At 38.3% G+C, this 20,114-nt stretch overlaps 1 protein-coding gene and 1 long non-coding RNA gene across 15 annotated transcripts in view; one reads left to right on the top strand and one right to left on the bottom strand.

Annotated features, from left to right (window-relative positions):
* Positions 1-19,517, top strand: part of LOC692888 (lysosomal thiol reductase IP30) — a 28,387-nt gene extending 8,870 nt beyond the window's left edge. Inside the window, exons 1-8 of one of the 13 annotated variants that reach the window (XM_012690485.4) lie at positions 574-665; positions 1,933-2,079; positions 6,092-6,175; positions 7,198-7,329; positions 7,955-8,023; positions 11,040-11,144; positions 17,960-18,112; positions 19,311-19,517. In XM_012690485.4, the coding sequence (XP_012545939.1) occupies positions 2,038-2,079; positions 6,092-6,175; positions 7,198-7,329; positions 7,955-8,023; positions 11,040-11,144; positions 17,960-18,112; positions 19,311-19,403 (678 nt within the window). In that variant the 5' untranslated portion in view covers positions 574-665; positions 1,933-2,037 and the 3' untranslated portion in view covers positions 19,404-19,517. 13 annotated transcript variants of the gene reach the window in all.
* LOC134201262 (uncharacterized) lies at positions 13,296-16,906 on the bottom strand. 2 transcript variants are annotated; one of them, XR_009976471.1, is made up of 4 exons: positions 15,719-16,143; positions 15,471-15,542; positions 14,894-15,014; positions 13,296-14,802 (listed from the first exon to the last, which is right to left on the bottom strand). It is a non-coding gene; the product is annotated as an uncharacterized LOC134201262 (long non-coding RNA). The 2 variants fall into 2 exon arrangements; XR_009976470.1 differs by having other exon boundaries at positions 15,471-16,906.
* Positions 19,518-20,114: the final 597 nt, after the last annotated feature.

Here is a 20,114-nt window from a genome sequence, read left to right as displayed (position 1 = left end):
TACACCTTTAAAATGCTTATCTTATCTTAAAAAGTCCTACAAAAAAGCCCGCGACAGAATATGTATACCTATCCTTTATTTGTAATGCGTAATACCAAATAAAACTCACCTTTAATTACAAAGATAAATTATTATTCGTATTAAGCGAAGTGTCTCTTAAACATATTATATATCATACTAGCTATTGCCCGCGACTCCGTCCGCGTGGAATAGTTACTGTGGCATAACGCTAAATTTTACCCCCCCCCACCTTCATTTACGTAGAAAGTGAAGATATTTTTAAATTATAGAATGTTAAGGAGCTATTTAAACCCCTATTTTGAAACATTCTTTATTGGCGCTCCCCTTGTGTTAGTCTTAGCGTGATGTTATATAACCTATAGCCGTCCTCAATAAATGGGCTATCTAACACTGAAAGAATTTTTCAAATCGGACCAGTAGTTCCTGAGATTAGCGCATTCAAACAAACAAACTCTTCAGCTTTATAATATTAGTATAGATATATATGAAATTTACAGTTATTAATATTATATATCATAATATGGTCACCCTAGCTACTAAAAATATCAAATTAAACTCAGTAATCATTTGTCCGTACCATTGACGAGACATTTATCAGTGCAGTGTCTTAAGAATCAATTAATATATTCTATGTTTAACTTGAAGTGAGTTGTGCTCTGCCTAAAATATTATTGACTAGCGACCCGCCCTCGCTTCGCTTCGGAAGCTGTAATTTATTATTTATTTCTCCACTATTTAATGGATGTTATTATTCATATAAACCTTCCTCTTCAATCACTCTATCTATTAAAAAAAACCGCATAAAAATCCGTTGCGTAGTTTTAAAGATTTAAGCATACATAGGAACAGAGAAAGCGACTTTGTTTTATACTATGTAGTGATATCCTTAAACAGATTCATGTGGGATTTTTCACGGCCCATTTGAATCTGTTAGGTGATGACCAACACCCGACCTGATCCTTTGGTCCAAATATCGTTTATATAGCTTAACTACTGTCTCCCAATTCAGAAGGCAGCGCGTCACAACCTCGCCTCGAAATAGTCCGGACCTTGTTACCAATCCGTGTAGGCTCTCTGCAATACATCTCAAAGAAATGTCTAGCTTATTGTCTTTTAAATCTATATATATAAAAATGAATTGCTGTTCGTTTGTCTCGCTAAAACTCGAGAACGGCTGAATCGATTTGGCTAATTTTGGTCTTGAATTATTCGTGGAAGTCCAGAGAAGGTTTAAAAAGAGAAAAAATATGAAAAAGTTCGGGAAAAAAAAACCATTTTCTTTTCCCTTTGATGTGTCCCCTTTTTGTGATGTGTCCCCTTTGTTTTTATTTTTTTAACAAAAGTTTAGGTATTTTATTTATCGATTGAGGCACTACGAAGTCTTCCGGGTCAGCTAGTTAAATGATAATTTTGTCGTAATAGCAACTTCATGGCTTTAATGATGAGTTATCAGCCTGTATGTTTACCAAAGCGGAAGATCATTTTCACGTTAGCTTTGCAGCTTTAAATATTAGAGTGCACAATCAGATGAAATCTGGAACGACCTGATAGCAAGCGGCTTCCGAAATCGAACAGAAATTCATTACATACATGTCATGTTCAAGCATTACCCACCTCTGACGTCATAAGTGGTTAATACTTTATTAAAATGATGGTTTTAATGAACAAGACTTTTTTTGTAAAGAAATTCCTAACTCTTCGCTTTTCTCGACTCGTAAAAGTATTTTTAAATAATGTTTACAATTATTAAAACAAACTTTACCGTTTGATCTCGAATTTTTCCTACCGTTGAATCACATCGTTTCGCATACTTTACAGTTTCCATGGTAACGCGTTACTGTTGTAACGAGAATGAAAAATGCGAGATTAAAAAGGTAAAAATAGTTTTAATTTAATCGGAACCACTCACAGCTCCGTTTAGGTATTTTTAATTAGCGAACTCCAATTGCGTATTGTGTAAAGTTTTTTTGCACGTACAACATCCGATAGAACTTCGCCTTAAAACTGTGAAGTGTTATGAAAAACTATTGCTTACTGTGTATCAATTATTTGAAGAAGGTCAGTATTGGTTTTTAGTACTTTTTTCGTATCTATTCGCCGTTAGCATAAGAGGCTATTCCAGCTATGAATTGTTCGTTCAATTCTAAGCATTAAGTCGAATGTGTATGCTTTAGCGTTTTCATGTCACCTCTACTTAAGTACATAATTTAATTATTAATATGGAGGGTAGAGGTAAGGAGAACCGTCTCTGTTTGTGAAAGGACTTTTTGGCGGGAACGCGAGGAGTGAAATTGTGTGATTTGTTTTATTTTGTCTATTTAGTGTTTCTTCGGGTTTAAATGTGTAATAATGGTGGTTTATTAACCGTTTAATATCTGTGAAAGTGCACAAATGTGGGAAAATGAAACAAAGCCGCTGGACGTAACTTCTCGGGATCCTCCAAAAAGTCCACTGAAAAAATCTTAGTAAATGACCACCATTTTACTGAGATTATATTTCATCCCATATCATCTCAATTCATTCCATTTAATTTCATCCCAGTTGATTAGTGTCTCAAATTAATCATCTTCATTTCATTTCACTCCATAATATCATTTTTCATGTAAATATGAATATAAATTAAAATAAGACATGACTTAAAGGTCTCAGTTACCAGGTCATAAAATCTCTTAAAAAAATTCTGTTTGTGAAAAGTGTCCGTTAAAATCTGCTAAATAAGGGTGGCGCTACAGTAGAAAGTTATTAGAATAACAGAGAAATAAAAAAGGACGAAAGAGCTTTTATAACTGTAAGCACTACAAAATCATAAAAAGTATTTAATTTAGAGCTGATAAGAAAATGCAATCGATGACTCCACGTTTTACCACAGCAATAATTTTAGGTTACATTGACGTAATTAGTTTGGACAACGTAAACATGTGAGATCTTGTATATTACACTATCACTAACTACTTTAGTCATTAAATATATTAAATTTCGTAACTCAGCATACTTCAATCAGTTAACAAGTGCTCAATTCATATCAAACCCTGTGCCTATGCTAGCGCCATTCTGGAGGATTTTTGAACTGTTATTTGGTGCTGAATGTGGGAAACTTTTTCAAGCTTCTCCCATATGAGACGGTTCTCCTTACCTCTACCCTCCATAATTATTAAGTTGTTGATAATAGTTCGTTCAGTGTCGAAGAATGTGAAGAGAAGGCGTCCCAAAAACACTTAAATCCACGCTCAGGATAAACAATAAGTCGGTTTCGTGGAAGTAATGTTTTAATTTAGTTTTTAGTTCGATATATAATAATTTATTGTGATTATTCATAATTATAAAAGGCGCCAAAGTGGTTTGGTTTTTTTCAAGGGATTTTGTGACCTGGTAATTTAGACCTTTGGGTCAAGTCTTATTTTAATTTTTAATCTTATTTTTATGAAAAATGATTATTATCATTTCATATCATTCATTCTTATTATCATTTCATCTCATTTCATGATATGGGATGATATGGGATGAAATATAATCTCAGTAAAATGGACCTCGGATGGAGATCATACGTCGGGAGTAAGAGTGCAGTGGACTCGTTTAGTGCGGTAGGACTCTAAAATTCCTTGGGCCCGCGGTCTGCTCCCAACATCAGCAGATTGTCAAATCACACATACCGCGCGCGCCCCCTTATGCGAAGGGACCTCGTAGGAGGTTCGGCCCCCAGCCCGAGAAAAAAAAGGCTCCGTTAAACAGCGGATGTTCCCTACTTCAAACTAGGAGTATTATTAGCAAATTTGCCAGGTAAAGCGCCATGAGCTCAGCTACACGTCTGTTGAATTTAGAATAACTCGAGGCTACTAGGATATCGTAATTGGCGAATGAAAATATGGTCTACCATCATACGACAATGTCACTGGTGATAGGATCTCTTGTTCACTGGTAGTGGGACCTCTTGTGAGTCCGCACGGGTGGGTACCACCACCCTGCCTATTTCTGCCGTATAGCAGTAATGCGTTTCGGTTTAAAGGGTGGGGCAGCCGTTGTAACTATACTGAGACCTTAGAACTTATCTCAAGGTGGGTGGCGCATTTACGTTGTAGACCCATCTTTTTTAATTTTTTTTATTGCCCTTGTAGGCAGACGAGCATACGGCCCACCTGATGGTGAGTGGTTACCGTCGCCCATGGACTTCAGCAATGCCAGGGGCAGAGCCAAGCCGCTGCCTACCGAAATCTAAGCAATAAGAAAAAAAGAAAAAAAAACATAGGCATTCCGCTGCCTTCCGCGGAGTACTACTCTAAGCAAACGATAAGTGAAAATCTGATGTCGGTTGATTGCTCTGCGGAGCCTCTAGCGTGCATCAGCTCTGTGACGTTGCCGTAAAGAGAAAGTTCAAACACCGAGTAACAGTTTTAACATGTCCCACTTACAGTTGTACTAAATACGTGTCGGTCGCATACAGATCTGTCGTACTGTTGCGTTGTTGAAATAAACAATACGTCAGTGTGTTTACTGCGAGTTTTTTAACATTCTCGATACCGTTAAAGTTAACTCAACTTTGTATAGAGTTGGAACCTTTGCCTACGTCTGCCGCTAGGGGCGCTGTTCCAATTCCATACAAATTTGAGTTAACTTTTACGCTATCGAGAACGTTAAAAAACTCGCACTAAGCACGCTGTATTCATTTATGTTGTTGCTTTATCGGGCATTGATGCGTCGTGATGTCTGTAAGCTCCATGTAGCTTTTTGCTACAGCTTTGATACCATACAGCAATACTCCGTTTTGACTGTCGATAGTACGGTTCGTACAGTTCCACGGGTCCTTTAGGACCTATGTGTGTACGGAGGGAATTCGGTTCTCTCTATGTTCAATACCTACTGTTTGTTCTATGACAGCGGTCGACAACCTTCGTCAACCAAAAGAATCAAATACAGATAACACCTAATTTTACAGCAGAACCATTTAATGTTTTTAATTTGGAAAAAAATATCATGACAAAAAATCTTCTTAAATTATTACAATAAAGTAAACATAATTGAAGTTCAATTAAAAACATCGAACTGTTGATGCTGATACCAATTAAAAAGCATCTTTAGTTACAGAGATAAATGTTGCGGGTTAAGCGAAATGTCGCTTGCATTAAATAACCTTTCACCTCTCGATATATTTTTATAGCTTTGTGTATCAAAAGTGTTTACTTGTCTCTTACAAGGTAAGATAATGGGTAATATTACGTATCTACATTAAACATATCGCGGAAGAGCCGTAGCCAAGGAATCGAATAACTGTGGGTTCTCGACCACTGATCTATTAGGAATGTTCCGAGATAATTTCTCCGTCGCCCCCAATCCGATATCGGAACAGAGTTTGTCCATAGAACCGCTACGTTCATCCATACTACCTGGAGCCACTGCGTTCATCCACTTTTTTTTCCTACCTATGCTGACAGCCTTGAGAGGCTATTTCAGCTTCGCCTTGACGTGTAGGCGAGCTCACGGGGCTCAAACCGGAGTGTTGCTAACACTGGCCCTAGCGAGAGCAGTGCTCCACAGAATCTACCACCGGATCGAAAACGTGACCTGAGAATCTGACGAGAAACTCAGTGGGCTGTGTTTATGGGTTAATTTATTCGTCGAGCCCTTCGTCGCAAGCAAGCAAGACGGGTTCGGCGAGGACGGTAACCGGTGCTTGAGGTACCTGAAAGCACCGTTAGTGGATCGGGAGCATCCGTAATGACGTGTTTAGGGCGACGTCGACTGTTTACCATTCGGTCCACAGGATCGGGTATGACTTAATTGACAGTGCGTTTCCACTGATCTTTTCTGCCCTGTACCATTTGGCTCTGGAATGAGCTCCCTCCTCAGTTAGGTGCGGTTTCCCGAGCGCTAGTGCATATCCCTCTTCAAACGAGATTTGTGTACTCTGCGGTTAATAGCAACTTGGCTATTGGCCCTTGGAATTGCGGCGTCCATGAGTGACCGTGCCCATTCACCATAAGACCGTACGCTCATTTTACAAAGCCCATACAAAAGTTTACTTAAGAACATTTAAGTAAGTATCGGTATAAATAACATTGTAAATTTTCTGTTTCAGAACAAGATGAAGACTCTCCGGCTGGTTTGCTTTCTGATGCTGCTCTGTTATGTCGTGGCGAAGAAGAAAACCGAAGACCATAAAGTAATAACACTTACCTTTTGTTTCCACTGAAACCCGGCGTGGTCTATACGTGATGACACTTGCTAAATCTATGAATCACGTTGAAGGCATACCTCGGATTTGCGTCACATTCACTTTTCAAACTTCTCCGACGTGAAATCTCAGACAGCCTTTATATTATTGAGACTTCAATCTCATGTCTCGAAAAGAGTGTCTCCATTCGTGCTGTGATACCGTTGGGTCCGAGGAAGCACTCAACTACAGATGAGGTCGTCCACTGATCAGCGAATTAAAACAATTTAACTCTTCCGGCCCTCTCTGCTGCCGATCTTTGGTCACTGCCAAACTTGACCTGATCATTCACCAGGCCGATCTGGAGATTTCTTGAAAACCTCAACGACCTCAACCCGTCCAGCTGTCTCTACGTCGATAAGGAACATATATATGTACATCGACTTTTGCCTTTTTTAGATAGCAACGTTTTAGATGATGGTTCTAGAAGTCTAGTAGTTGAAATCACGGATCACACACGAATAGCTCAACAGGATTTTGTGTAAACTAGATCCGTGCGCTTAGCGTAAGTTTTTTAACGTTCTCGATAGCGTAAAAGTTAGCTCGTATTTGTATGGAATGAGAATAGCGCCCCTAGCGGCAGACGTAGGCAAACGTTCCAACTCCATACAAAGTGACTTCATTTTTTTTATTGCTTAGATGGGTGGACTAGCTCACAGCCCACCTGATGTTAAGTGGTTACTGGAGCCCATAGACATTTACAACGTAAATGCGTCACCCACCTTGAGATATAAGTTTAAGGTCTCAGTATAGTTACAACGGCTGCCCTACCCTTCAACCCGAAACGCATTACTGCTTCACGGCAGAAATAGGCGGGGTTGTGGTACCTACCCGCGCGGACTCACATGAGGTCCTACCACCCGTTCACTTTAACGCTATCGAGAACGTTAAAAGAGTCTCACTAAGCACACTGGTCTGGTTCTGATGTCGAAATAGAGTACTAGGAAAGTGATATAGTAATGGTTTCGCAGGTCAAAATAGCGGTCTATTACGAATCCCTTTGTCCTGACAGCAAAAAGTTTATAACGACGCAACTGGCTCCCGTCTGGAGGGACTTCAGAGGACTTGTCAAAGTCAAAATGGTCCCGTATGGGAAGAGCACGGTAACTATTAAAATATCATTTATATACCTAATGTCTTTTAGGGTATCTATACAAACTTGTTACTTTTTTTCCTACCTATTTTAGTAGCCTCTAGGGGTTATACTAAATTCTCCGGGCAAGTAGGAGAGCTCACGGGGCTCTAACCTGAGGGTTGTTATAGTGACCGCCATTAATAACATATCCGACTTCGGTGACGGGGTGACACAAAGCCACCGTCGCCCTAAGCATGTCTTGTCAGATCCTCTAGGTCCACTCTTGGTGCTTTTTCTTCAAGCACCGGTCATCGTCCTCGTCGGACTCTTCGCCATACCGACGACCGACGACCTAGCCCATTGACACAAGCCACTGAGTTTCTGGCCGGATAGTCTCAGTGGGTCGCGATTCCGATCCGGTGGTAGATTCCGCGAAGCACTGCTGTTGCTAGGGCCAGGGTTAACAAGTACACTCTGGTTGAGGCTTACCTACCAAACCGTGCATAGCTGGAATTTGCCCTTAGGCTGCCAACGATTTGGTAGAGGGATCCAGAGTAAATGGTTCTAATACCGGCATAGTTCCGTCGGATACCAGTAACAAAGTCTTCGACTCTTGAAAATCGAAGATAAACTTAATCCTCTCTTCCTTGCAGCACGACAAGGTGGATGGGAAATGGTCATTCATCTGCCACCACGGCGCTGACGAGTGCTACGGCAACAAGGTGAGAGACTAGGCTAAAAGCTCCACTGGAACTCTTCAATATTTCTGTTGAGTCTCTATATCATCATCATCATCAGCCTTTATCTGCCCACTCCTGAACATAGGCCTTCCCCAATGTCTTCCACAGAATGCGGTCTTCCGCCTTCCGCATCCAATATATTCTAGTATAAGTATTCTATTCCAATATATTATAGTCTCTATATCGGGCAAGGATTAATAAGACACGTGTTCAGTTAAGTGAGTAAAGCATATTGGGATTAAAATCGTGCTATCGACAGCCCGACAATCCTGAGACTCAACGTAGCATCACTGCTAAGGGGACATTTGTGGTCTCTACATTTCCAAGGACCAATCCCTATTTTCACTTCGAAAATTTGTGCACATGATCACGTCAAAAATTGTTGAACGCCTTTTTTTTGTTTTATTGCTTAGTTGGGTGGACGAGCTCACAGTCCACCTGGTGTTAAGTGGTTACTGGAGCCCATAGACATCCACAACGTAAATGCGCCACCCACCTTGAGATATAAGTTCTAAGGTCTCAGTATAGTTACAACGGCTGCCCCACCCTTCAAACCGAAACGCTTTACTGCTTCACGGCAGAAATAGGCGAGGTGGTGGTACCTACCCGCGCGGACTCACAAGAGTTCCTTACACCAGTAATAGTAAGCCTTCGGATTGATTCCGCATAATGAACTGACCTGGATATATTTTATCACGGCAAATGTCAAGCCAGCAAGAGGTGGGTGAGGGAGTCGAAAACCAGGCTCAGGGGTGTAGATTTGGAGAGGTCTATGTCCAGCGGTGGACGTCTGTGGCCTGATGATGATGAAATATCAAGTGAAGTAACGTCAGGAGTAGCGTAGAGTAGCATAGAGAACTCAACTAGGTAATACGTAGGCTGCAGGTTGGGACTAGTTCAATGACCTGTCTCTAGGAAATCTATATATTAATACGTGAAGCAAAAACTTTGTATCCCTTTTCACGAAAATTGCGCGGACGGAGGAGTATAAAATTTCCCACACTTCTCTTATATAGAGAATATAGAGACGGAGTGCAGAATGATATTTTTTTTAATTATGCATAAAAATACATTACACACACTGCCATGTATTTGACACCCACGCTCTCAATACTCTTTTATAACTAGTCAGGTCATAAGTATTGTCACACAGTAAAAGCTTTTCTTTTAGAATGCTGGCCACAAAAAAGTTTATTGAATTCGAATTTCGAATTGTTCATGAAAATAAAAATGTATACTTTTAGAATTTTACTCATTTTTAAATATGGAGTGGACGCTTAAAGAAGACCGTGTTGCAGTTATTGCGTTGCATCGTTGCGGTTACGCGGAAATTCAAATTTTTAACATACTGAAAAATTTGAATATAACCAAAAGATTCGTTTATCGTCCCATCAAACGATACAATGAAGACTCTAGTGTAGATGACAGGTCAAGAATTGGTCGCCCTCGGTCTGTTAGGACTCCAGCAGTGATAAAAGCTGTGAAGGCGCGAATTCAAAGAAATCCCAAACGTAAGTAGAAACTGTTGGCCCTTCAGATGGGGTTAAGCAGAACCACGGTGAAAAGGGTGTTAAATGAAGACTTAGGGCTTCGGGCATATCGAAGAAAAACAGGACATCGTTTGAATGCTCGTCTAATGGACCTGAGACTGAAGAGATGCCGCGCTTTGTTGAAGCGGTACGCGGGAAAAAAATATCGGGAAATTCATTTTTCGGATGAAAAATTTTTTACCGTAGAAGAGAGCTACTACAAACAAAATGATAAGGTGTACGCACACAGTAGTGAAGAAGCGAGCAACCGTATTCCGCGTGTCCAACGAGGTCATTTTCCATCCTCGCTCATGGTATGGTTGGGAGTTTCTTATTGGGGCTTAACAGAGGTACATTTTTGTGAGAAAGGTGTAAAAACGAATGCAGTTGTGTATCAAAATACAGTCCTGACGAACCTTGTGAAACCTGTTTCTCATACCATGTTCAATAACAGGCACTGGGTATTCCAACAAGATTCGGCGCCAGCTTATAGAGCGAAGAATACACAAGACTGGCTGGCGGCGCGTGAAATCGACTTCATCCGGCACGAAGACTGGCCCTCCTTCAGTCCAGATTTGAATCCGTTAGATTACAAGATATGGCAACACTTGGAGGAAAAGGCGTGCTCAAAGCCTCATCCCAACTTGGAGTCACTCAAGACATCCTTGATTAAGGCAGCCGCTGATATATACATGGACCTCGTTCGTGCTGCGATAGACGACTGGCCGCGCAGATTGAAGGCCTGTATTCAAAATCACGGAGGTCATTTTGAATAAACTTTAGTGTCATAAGAATCTATGTTTTGTTAAGTTCATTTTGGTATATGAATGGTTACGTCATAATGAATAAACTTGTTTCAATTATTTTACATTAAACATGTGACAGAATTTATGACCTGACTAGGTATATTGTCAAACTGTAGTTAATGTTTAGTCTGTGGTCAAATTGAGAATAGATTAATATTTTCTATAGTGTAGTCTTGGTGATTGTGATTAGAAAAGTACAGTCTTTGACAATAGAACCACAATAATGTTCAAACTTATAATGTTACAGTTGAATTTCGACTTTTTTTTTTATTGCCCTTGTAGGCAGACGAGCATACGGCCCACCTGATGGTGAGTGGTTACCGTCGCCCATAGACTTCAGCAATGCCAGGGGCAGAGCCAAGCCGCTGCCTACAAATACCGGGGGACCACTAGTAAATATTAATGTACTAAACGTGGATTATACTACTTACTGTGTGCTCAGTGCGAGATTTTTAACGTTCTCGATAGCGTAAAAGTTAGCTCATATTTGTATGAAATGGGATCGTTTGCGTACGTTTGCCGCTAGGGGCGCTGTTCCAGCTCCATACAAAATTGGGTTAACTTTTTCGTTATCGAGAACGTTAAAAAACTCGCACTAAGCACACAGATATCACTACTACTGCAACTAGAGCTGTACTTATTTTCTTGACCATGTGGTTTTAGGTGCAAGCTTGCGTCCTGAAGGACCGCAACCTCCAGGACACGGAGAAGATGGAGATTGTAATATGCCTCATGAACCAGACCAGCCCCGACAAGTCTTTGGACACGGTACGTTTGATTTACTACCAGGGTACTACGCCGGTGTCTCGCTTCCAGGCTATTGGCTGTGTATCGACCAGTGGATGGGTATTTGGTTAAAGCAACTTTTTTGCAACTTTACAGGAGACTTATTTAAAGTTTAGAAATTTGGTCGAAACATCATAACAAAAAAGCTGTTTTCAGCTATTTAAATGGAGTAAACTTAATTTAAGTTCTATTGAAAACGTCGAACTGTTGATGCTGATACCAAATAAAACGGACCTTTAATTACAAAGATAAATGCCAGTTAGCATTTCACCATACTACCTGGAGCCACTGCGTTCATCCACAGTGCGCGTCCAGAGATCTTTTTTGCCGCGTACTATCCGGCTTTGGAATGAGTTCCCCTCCACGGTGTTTCCCGAGCGCAATGACATGTCTTTCTTCAAACGAGGCTTGTGGATTTAACGGTAGGCAGCGGCTTGGCTCTGCCCCTGTCATTGCTGAAGTCCATGGGCGACGGTAACCACTCACCATAAGGCGGATCGTACGCTCGTCTACCTACCAGGGCAATAAAATAAAAGTTGTTAATAATAGGTAGAGGACTTTACAAGCGCCTTCAGAGAGTCGCTTTCTGGTTAAGGTATGTTTGATTACGGGACAAATCCGGGTCATAAAATAGAGTGACACGGAATCGTGCGCGCTAATAGAACTGACCCTACAAATACATAGAGACGGTCCACTCTTGGCCTAGTGATTAACTGCTTTAACCCTCAGACACAGCCCACTGAGTTTCTCGCCGGATCTTCTCAGTGGGTTGCGTTTCCGACCCGGTGGTAGATTCTGCGAAGCACGGCTCTTGCTAGGGTTCGTGTTAGCAACGTCGTCAGGTTTGAGCCCCGTGAGCTCACCTACTAGTTAAGGTTACGCTGATATAGCCTCTCAAGGCTCTCAGCTTAGGTAGGAAAAAAAAAGGCCTAGTGGTTGTGGTCGTTATGCAGCCGTGGAAGGGGCAGAACTGACCTCCCGCCCCTCTTCTTTATAGTGAGCATGTGACCTGTAAATCTTTAAAAGTCTGTTTTTGGGCATATAGGATACGCATACTTATAGGAATGTGGGCAAAATCGCCTCCCGCTCTGAGCGAAGCAACGCAGTTTTACTGCCGCTTCAGAGGATAATCGCGCATTAGGCTTTTTAAATATAACATCGCTAATCGAAGCCAGCATGTTAATATTTCACCCCCCCCCCCCTTTTTTTCGTGTCTTTAACCACAAAGTGTTTATTCGTATGGAGTTTAGAAATAAGGAGCGCCATTTTGTATAGGGGACAAGTTGACAGTGTCCGTCTGTAAACAGCGCGTTGTTTTTGGAAGACTCGCCGACATAGCGCTAGTGTAGCAAGTGGAAATTATATGAATTTAACAGTTTTAAGCAGAGTCAGGTGTGCGTAGGTAGAGACATTTCATATTTTTCGTGACTTGTGTAGATTGACACAATACAGTATTTAAAATCTCAACTAATTATTTTTATTACTATTTACTTAGCAAGTGTTTCTTTCGTTTTTAATTTAATATTCTACTCTAACAGCTTATGGCTCGGTTTTAAATCTCGAATATATTAAGATTATTAAGTGTATAATCTATGGTTTTAAAATCTCTCCACTTGCTACTGTGGCGCCACCTATACCATCCATAGTTTGCAAAATATAAAGTCTTTAATTGTATTAATATTGACAATGATAATGGTGATTGGTCCGTGTTGAGCATATTTACAGATTTAGTTATGTACTTAAATTTTTATTTCAAATTCATTAATCGAGAAGCTGTGTGTTGCGCTTAAGACGATAGCATCATTGTTAATTATAGTCATAGATTATACACTTAATATATTTGAGATAGATGCGCAACTCTCATTTTTATTTTTGCTTTAGTTAGAGCCCGGGACAGCAGGCGTCGCTGCTGTCGATTATTAGTCTCCCTACCCCCCACCAGGTGGCTTTTTTAGTAATTTTAATATTTTTTATAATTAACTCTCTTTATGAAAAAATCTTATCGTTTAGAATCGCTGAAATTCCCGGTAGTACTTATGAAATATTAAAGAACGTTTGATTGTGTTCAGCATTCTAATCGATAAGACCTTTTCATACAGAGAGAAAACAGTTTTTTTAAATAAAAAGCTGTAATTCTCTGTAAGCTATTTAATTTCCCTATATTACAAACAATTTACTGTTAAAAGATAGTATGAACGTACAATTGTATAAAATTTCGAATAACAATAACTCCTCTAGATTAATCCTACTAGAGTACTTAATAACATTAAATCGAAAGTTATCTAAAAGTTAATTAAGTCTAGATAATCAAATCATTCAATGTCACTTAAGTCATTTGTGCGAAATATAAACATGTCAGCTTTCCATTACAAACATAGTAGACAATTTGAATTAAATTTAATAAATTTGTTTCTTAACTATAGCAGTTCTTGCTTAAAGTTGATCGTGACAGATCATGACCTTGTATGAAAATATTACATCTATAAACACTACCTATGCTTCGTCATACAATAATTGTCATTTATACTAGCATTGTAGAGATAATACACACACTAAAGTGAATACTAAATTATTCTTAGCATTCTTATAAACATTTAGAAATTTAAGAAACGATTAACCCACAATCATGTTCATAACATGTGACATTTTGTTCTGCACAAACGTTTTATTACATGATTTGAAAAACAAAAAATGTTTAAAAAATGTAATGATGATTTAAAGTACTCTTAAATATTGATAGTTTGTACTTAATGACGCTTATAGTAATCTTAGACATGATTACATTAGTTATACTTTTATTCCCTATCTAAATTATTTCTATTCTGACGTTTCTGATGCTTTAGCTTTGGTAATACTAGATGAAACAAACAGCAGATTGAAAGAAAATCATCTTAAAGTTAATTACATTCATTACAAACCATTAGTTTACATTTTGTTACAAAAGAAACTGGTGTTCGTTACATGCAAATGAATTATAAACATACACATGCAAACATAAAATGTAAATTTATCTTTTAATCCAAATTAAATGTACACTAATATTACATCTAAATAATAGAAAGGGTTTCGAAAATTTTTATTGCACTCAACAGCAGACGAGCACGCAACCCGGCCCATGATAAGTGGTCACCAGTGCTTATAAACTTCAGCAGTGCCATAGGGGTTGCTGTCTATCACTTAAGTTTTAATAAATTATTAATATACTCAGTCACAAGCATATTGATTTCACATAATGAAAATGTAAGAAACATAATCATGTTTGGGCATTTTCATTTATATCTGCTCATACAGAAAACACAACTTAGCAAATATATTCCACAGTTAATCTAAATAATTGCAAATAATGCTTTTAAAGACCGTTGACTTTTGATCATTAATTAAAATCATCTTCTCGTAGAATTTACAAAAGGTTATTTACAAAAATTTATATCAGTATTTTCATATATTACTAACTTACTAATTACAACTATTCAAACGTAATACTATAACTATAAGAACTAAACAACCTATTTTAAAACAAAATTGGCATCAATTTAGTTCTTATGAACTATTTCAATTATTAATTTATCAATTATAAACATATTTAAAAAAAATTAAGATCCCTTGAGAGTTCACGTTCCTTGCTGAATCAGTTTCTCTTCTGAAACGGAGAAACAAAGTATCTTAAGTATGTAACAAATATTGAAAAAATACGACCATGAAAAATTTAGTGTTAATGTAATCTTACTTACAAATTAATATATTACATAACACGTTCTGGTTCAAATATAGTGCATCAATCTTTTCATGTTTCAGACATTTTAGTGCTCCTTATAATTTTTCCATAAAATTTTGTCATTATCAAACCTTTGTCTACAAAAATAAAAACATTATTTTATATTGGGTAGAAGGATGAACGTGGTCACAGGCCACTTGGTGTAACTTAGTTATCAAACACCAGGAAACAAAACGTGAATGCCATCATCTAACTTTGGATGTGAGATCAATTGTGCTGTATTTTATTTAAACAGGAAAGCATGACTGATTGATCATTCCAAAAAACTAGTTCGGGCCCACTTGACAATAAGCATATAATACGCTGAGTTGCAAAACATAAATACTTCCACCCACTCGAGACAATTTTATTATCTGAGGTGTGTGTGTGATAGTACGAGACTTAATACCGACTGTTTTGATCAAAACTTAACATATATGATAGCTAGGCAGCAGAAATAGGAAGGACCATTAGTTGGTGCTAATTCATTTAATTATATTATGAATAATAATTCTGTTAGCAAATAATATACCGGGAAAATAGTGTAAACTCACCGTTATCAAGGCATCCGAAATAGCATTTCATTTTCGATCTTCGAGGCATGCTGATTTTTAATAATAAACATTCTGTAAGAAATGAAAATAGTTACACAGGCTTACGAAACGCTAACGAAGAAAAAAGTATTGGAGCCAAGTTATGTCTAAAGAGAATTCAAAACAGAGTTTCTCAATGTCTAATCGTCTAATATTCTCATAAAGCTAAAAGTTGCTCTAAATTAATACTACAACGTAAAATAACTCACACCAAGACCAAAAAAAAACGATTTAAAAAATTAAATCGTTACGACATTTTGAAAACTTTTTTTTTTTTTGAGATTGTTTTACGGCCCTGGAATTTTGAAAACTTCAAAGCAGTGTTTCCACTTACGTTTTTTTTAACACATTTTACCCTAGTTTCTTTTGAATTTACCCTAAAATTTCCTAGACAACTTTCATAAATCCTTTATATAGAAAGCGTAAATAAAATACAGAAAATAAACCACAGCATATTATTTAATGTAGGTATATATAATATAAACGCCCCCAGAAGATCATAGATCTATAGGATTAGAATTTTCAAGGAAGTCGACGCATTGCTTTTATATTCTTTTGCTGCACAACCTAACACTGTTCGGTTCTAAAATTGAGCAATTGTTTGCTGGCAAAGTTGGGAACTTTCTATGAAGCAAGCCGTTGGGGGTTTCATTAGAAAGCCTGTTTCTTTTGTCAGTTTTTAAATTTGAGAACACTGAATAATCTTTCCACCTCAGTCTTTGAAGAAGGAACTGCTAGCAAAAGTGAAATGACAATTACAAGGTTTTCGTAAATGAAATTACCATGATAATCTTTCATGGTACATGAAGTACCTGTATATTACAATACAAGTAAGTTCTGGTGACATCAACGAAAATAGGTAAATAAAAATTTGGCGGATTATACTTATTGGGATTCTGGGGAATCCCTAAGAAAAAGCAGTGGCTTAATCTATGATTTACTTTACTAGAGGGTTACTGTTGAATCAAACCTTTATAGTTTTTATACACAACTCTGTTTTATTCTTTTACTTGTTAACTCGACTTAATGTCATTCTCTCTCCATAAAATAAAATGTTCATTGTTTTACTTTAATTATCGTTTATTTTAAAATTCACAACAGTTACTAGTATAGGCTTTGCTTTTTACCCCGAAATATCCTAAATCCTGGTATTTTTTAAATTGTCTTTATCATCCAAAATATCAGCTATTTTTCCCTAAAAAAGGGAGAATTCCCTAAAAGTGGAAGCACTGCTTCAAAGTACGCTACATTTTTTATTGAGTCAGAACTCATATCTGCCATCTAGTGAGTTTATTAGATCATTAATGCCTAAAAGTTACAAAAATGACGTCGCCACAGGAGTAAGATGACGCTAGTTGTATGTTATTTTCCTTTGTATGGGAGTTGCACCCCCCTGATTATAGTGTAAAGATCGATATTAACTCCGAAGCGATCGAACAATGGAAATTGGCCACTCGATTCATGTCATGGGGTTAGTCGATTTTAATTAACTCTTAATTAATCGACTAAGATATTTTTTGTATTATTCTATAAATAATTTTTCAGTAATAATTTCTACAAGTAGCGAATTCACTATTAGGCTGAGTAGACTAGAGTCTAGACAGATTTTAACGGTGGCAATTATAGGGGAAACTTTTTCAATGTTTTTCAGAAATTAAAAAATTATATTACCTATTTATCTAAATATTATTGGCTCATCACAGCCAATACCACATGTGATATGTATCTTTAGAAGTGGCATAACTTCCATTAATAAATGGGTAAATCCGCCTTTGACTTCCACAACGAAGTAGTAACATTATATAGTAAAAGTCATACCCACAGAATTTATAGTTTTCATAATTATTTTAGGGCTTATTGTGACTCACACGCGTAAAATCATCCTACCTCACTGTCGTGAACTACATAGATAATACACATAAATTAGTTATAGATAAGCAACTCAAACACTCAACGAAAATGTTTACGGGCATCGGCCACTAGATGGATTCGCTTCCATTAGTTTCTCATTGCTCCTGTAGATGGCAGTAACATATTACCTATCCTATATTTTATTATTAACGAAGGATTCTGTAAATGTTCAGAAACCACAAATTGATAAAATTTAATCAATTTATCTATAACAAATAAAGACCTGTATGATGTATTATTTTTTTATTTATGATTTACAAGAATTAAATGTCTTAACTCTAACAACATATAAGCTTAGAGGCATCCGCTACAAGATGTCGCTAGTTTCCATACAAAAAATATTTGTCTTAAAGTATCGCAGTTTCAGGGCCCTATGTGAACTATGTCCTCGTGACTCAAGGTGTTAGCATTCACGATACGCTACCCGTGGACTCAAGTCCCTTAAGACAGCTGCTATTTTGCTTGCGCGCTTACACTAAATATTTTCTGTATTAATCCGTGTTATGCGATTACTGAATTTTATATTAATTTGCGTACAGTGCTTAACTCAAGTAGACAAGATGTCGGAGTCGGATAAACTGAAAAGATGCGCATCCAGTGAACAAGGAGACAATCTGCTCGCGTCGTACGGTGATAAAACGGATGCTGTGATGAGACCTCTCGCGTTCGTGCCCACCGTTATTATTAACGAGGTTTGTCTTCTATTTAGTTTCTATTCTGTGTTTGATTTGTTATTAAAATCTTAATCTTGGATCTCCAGCGGACAATTGAAGTCGTCGTGGCCTAAAGGATAAGACGTCCGGTGGATTCGTATCGAGCGATGCACCGGTGTTCGAATCCCGCTGGCGGGTACCAATTTTTCTAATGAAATACGTACTCAACAAATGTTCACGACTGACTTCCACGGTGAAGGAATAACATCGTGCAATAAAAATCAAACCCGCAAAATAATAATTTGCGTAATTACTGGTGGTAGGACCTCTTGTGAGTCCGCACGAATAAGTACCACCGCCTCGCCTATTTCTGCCGTGAAGCAGTAATGCGTTTCGGTTTGAAAGATGGGGAAGCCGTTGTGACTATACTGAGACCTTAGAACTATATCTCAAGGTGTGTGGCGCATTTAAGTTATAGATGTCTATGGGCTCCAGTAACCACTTAACATCAGGTGGGCTGTGAGCTCGTCCACACATCTAGGCAATAAAAAAAAATTGCTACCAGCAAGCGGGAATGTCAATATTTATATTGATCGTTATAGTTCTCCAAGCAAAGGTTTATTAAAAGTTCACTAAAGGCTGGTGGTAGGATGTTTTGTGAGTCCGCACGGGTATGTACCACTGCCCTGCCTATTTCTGCCGTGAAGCTGTAATGCGTTTCGGTTTGAAGGATGGGGCAGCCGTTGTGACTATACTGAGACCTTAGGACTCAAATCTCAAAGTGGATGGCGGCACTTACGCCGTACACGTCTATGGGCTCCAGTAACCACTTAAAACCAGGTGGGCTGTGAGCTCGCCCAACCATCTAAGCAATAAAAAAAAACAAAAAATTAAAATAAAAAACACTGGCCCTTGCAAGAGCCGTGCTTCGCAGAATTGACCCCCCGATCCGAAACCCGACCGACTGAGAATATCCGCCGAGAAACTCAGTGGGCTGTGTCTATGGGTTAATTCACTTGTCGAGCCCTTCGTCGTAAGCGACGGATTCGACAAGGCGATGACCAGTGTTTGTGGTACCTAAAAGTACCGTTAATGGATCGGGTAAATCTGTAATGACGTGTTTAGGGCGTCGACTGTTTACCATTCGGTCCACAGGATCTGGTATGTAATTCCCGGCGGCCGCGAGAAGCCAATTTACTAACGTACCACAGAATCTTAAAACACAAATTTGTTACAGAAATACGACAAAGATGTCGAAACTCAAGCCTTCGAGAACTTGAAGGCGGTTGTGTGCCGCGTTGCGACCCCGCAGCCGTCGATCTGCTCGTAAAATGAATAGCATTAAGGCTGATTTTACACATTCAACATTTCTTCACGTACAAAACAAAACAGTGATACGTAGAGATTTTGTATCAACATATCAATAAAATATATAATTTTCTAACTACTTTGTTTTCTGTGCGCTTAATTTCCCTTTCATTTTTGAAGAGAAGCTTCTTTAGAATCGTTACGATGTGATTTCAAACTCGATGAAACGAAAAAATGAAACGTGAAGTTAAAATATCAATTCACAGAGGGCGCTACCTCATACTTTTGTTGTCAACAGATGTCACTACACGTAAATTCAACAATTCCTGAATTGCGATGACGAGATGCTACACAGTTGATAGATATTCTCGTATTTCTCTTGCTAAATCATACTTACCTGACGTAGAGATACCGTGATCATGCAGGCGGTTCACCCAGGGTGAGACTGCTCCATTGCATTGTGGAGTGGTTGGTGGTTGACCCTTGCGATTATTCTCATTTTTTATAAGTTTCTTATGTGACTTGCACACACACACATTTTTTTATACAAGCACCATGATTTTTCTAAAACTCAATTTACATATCTTTTTACATTTTGTTTTATGGACAGTAGAATGATTTCATGGTTCAACTTAAGTGGTTATCGGGTAGACTTGCGCAAAACATCACTTTCCAATGTAATGTGATATGACATCACTTTTACAGATAGGTGATATTACTCGAAAACATTACA

This window comes from Bombyx mori, chromosome 24, assembly GCF_030269925.1.
Source record: "Bombyx mori chromosome 24, ASM3026992v2".
Classification (NCBI taxonomy): domain Eukaryota; kingdom Metazoa; phylum Arthropoda; class Insecta; order Lepidoptera; family Bombycidae; genus Bombyx; species Bombyx mori.
The sequence above is the reverse complement of the archived record's forward strand: the minus strand, read 5'-3'. Positions and strand labels throughout refer to the sequence as shown.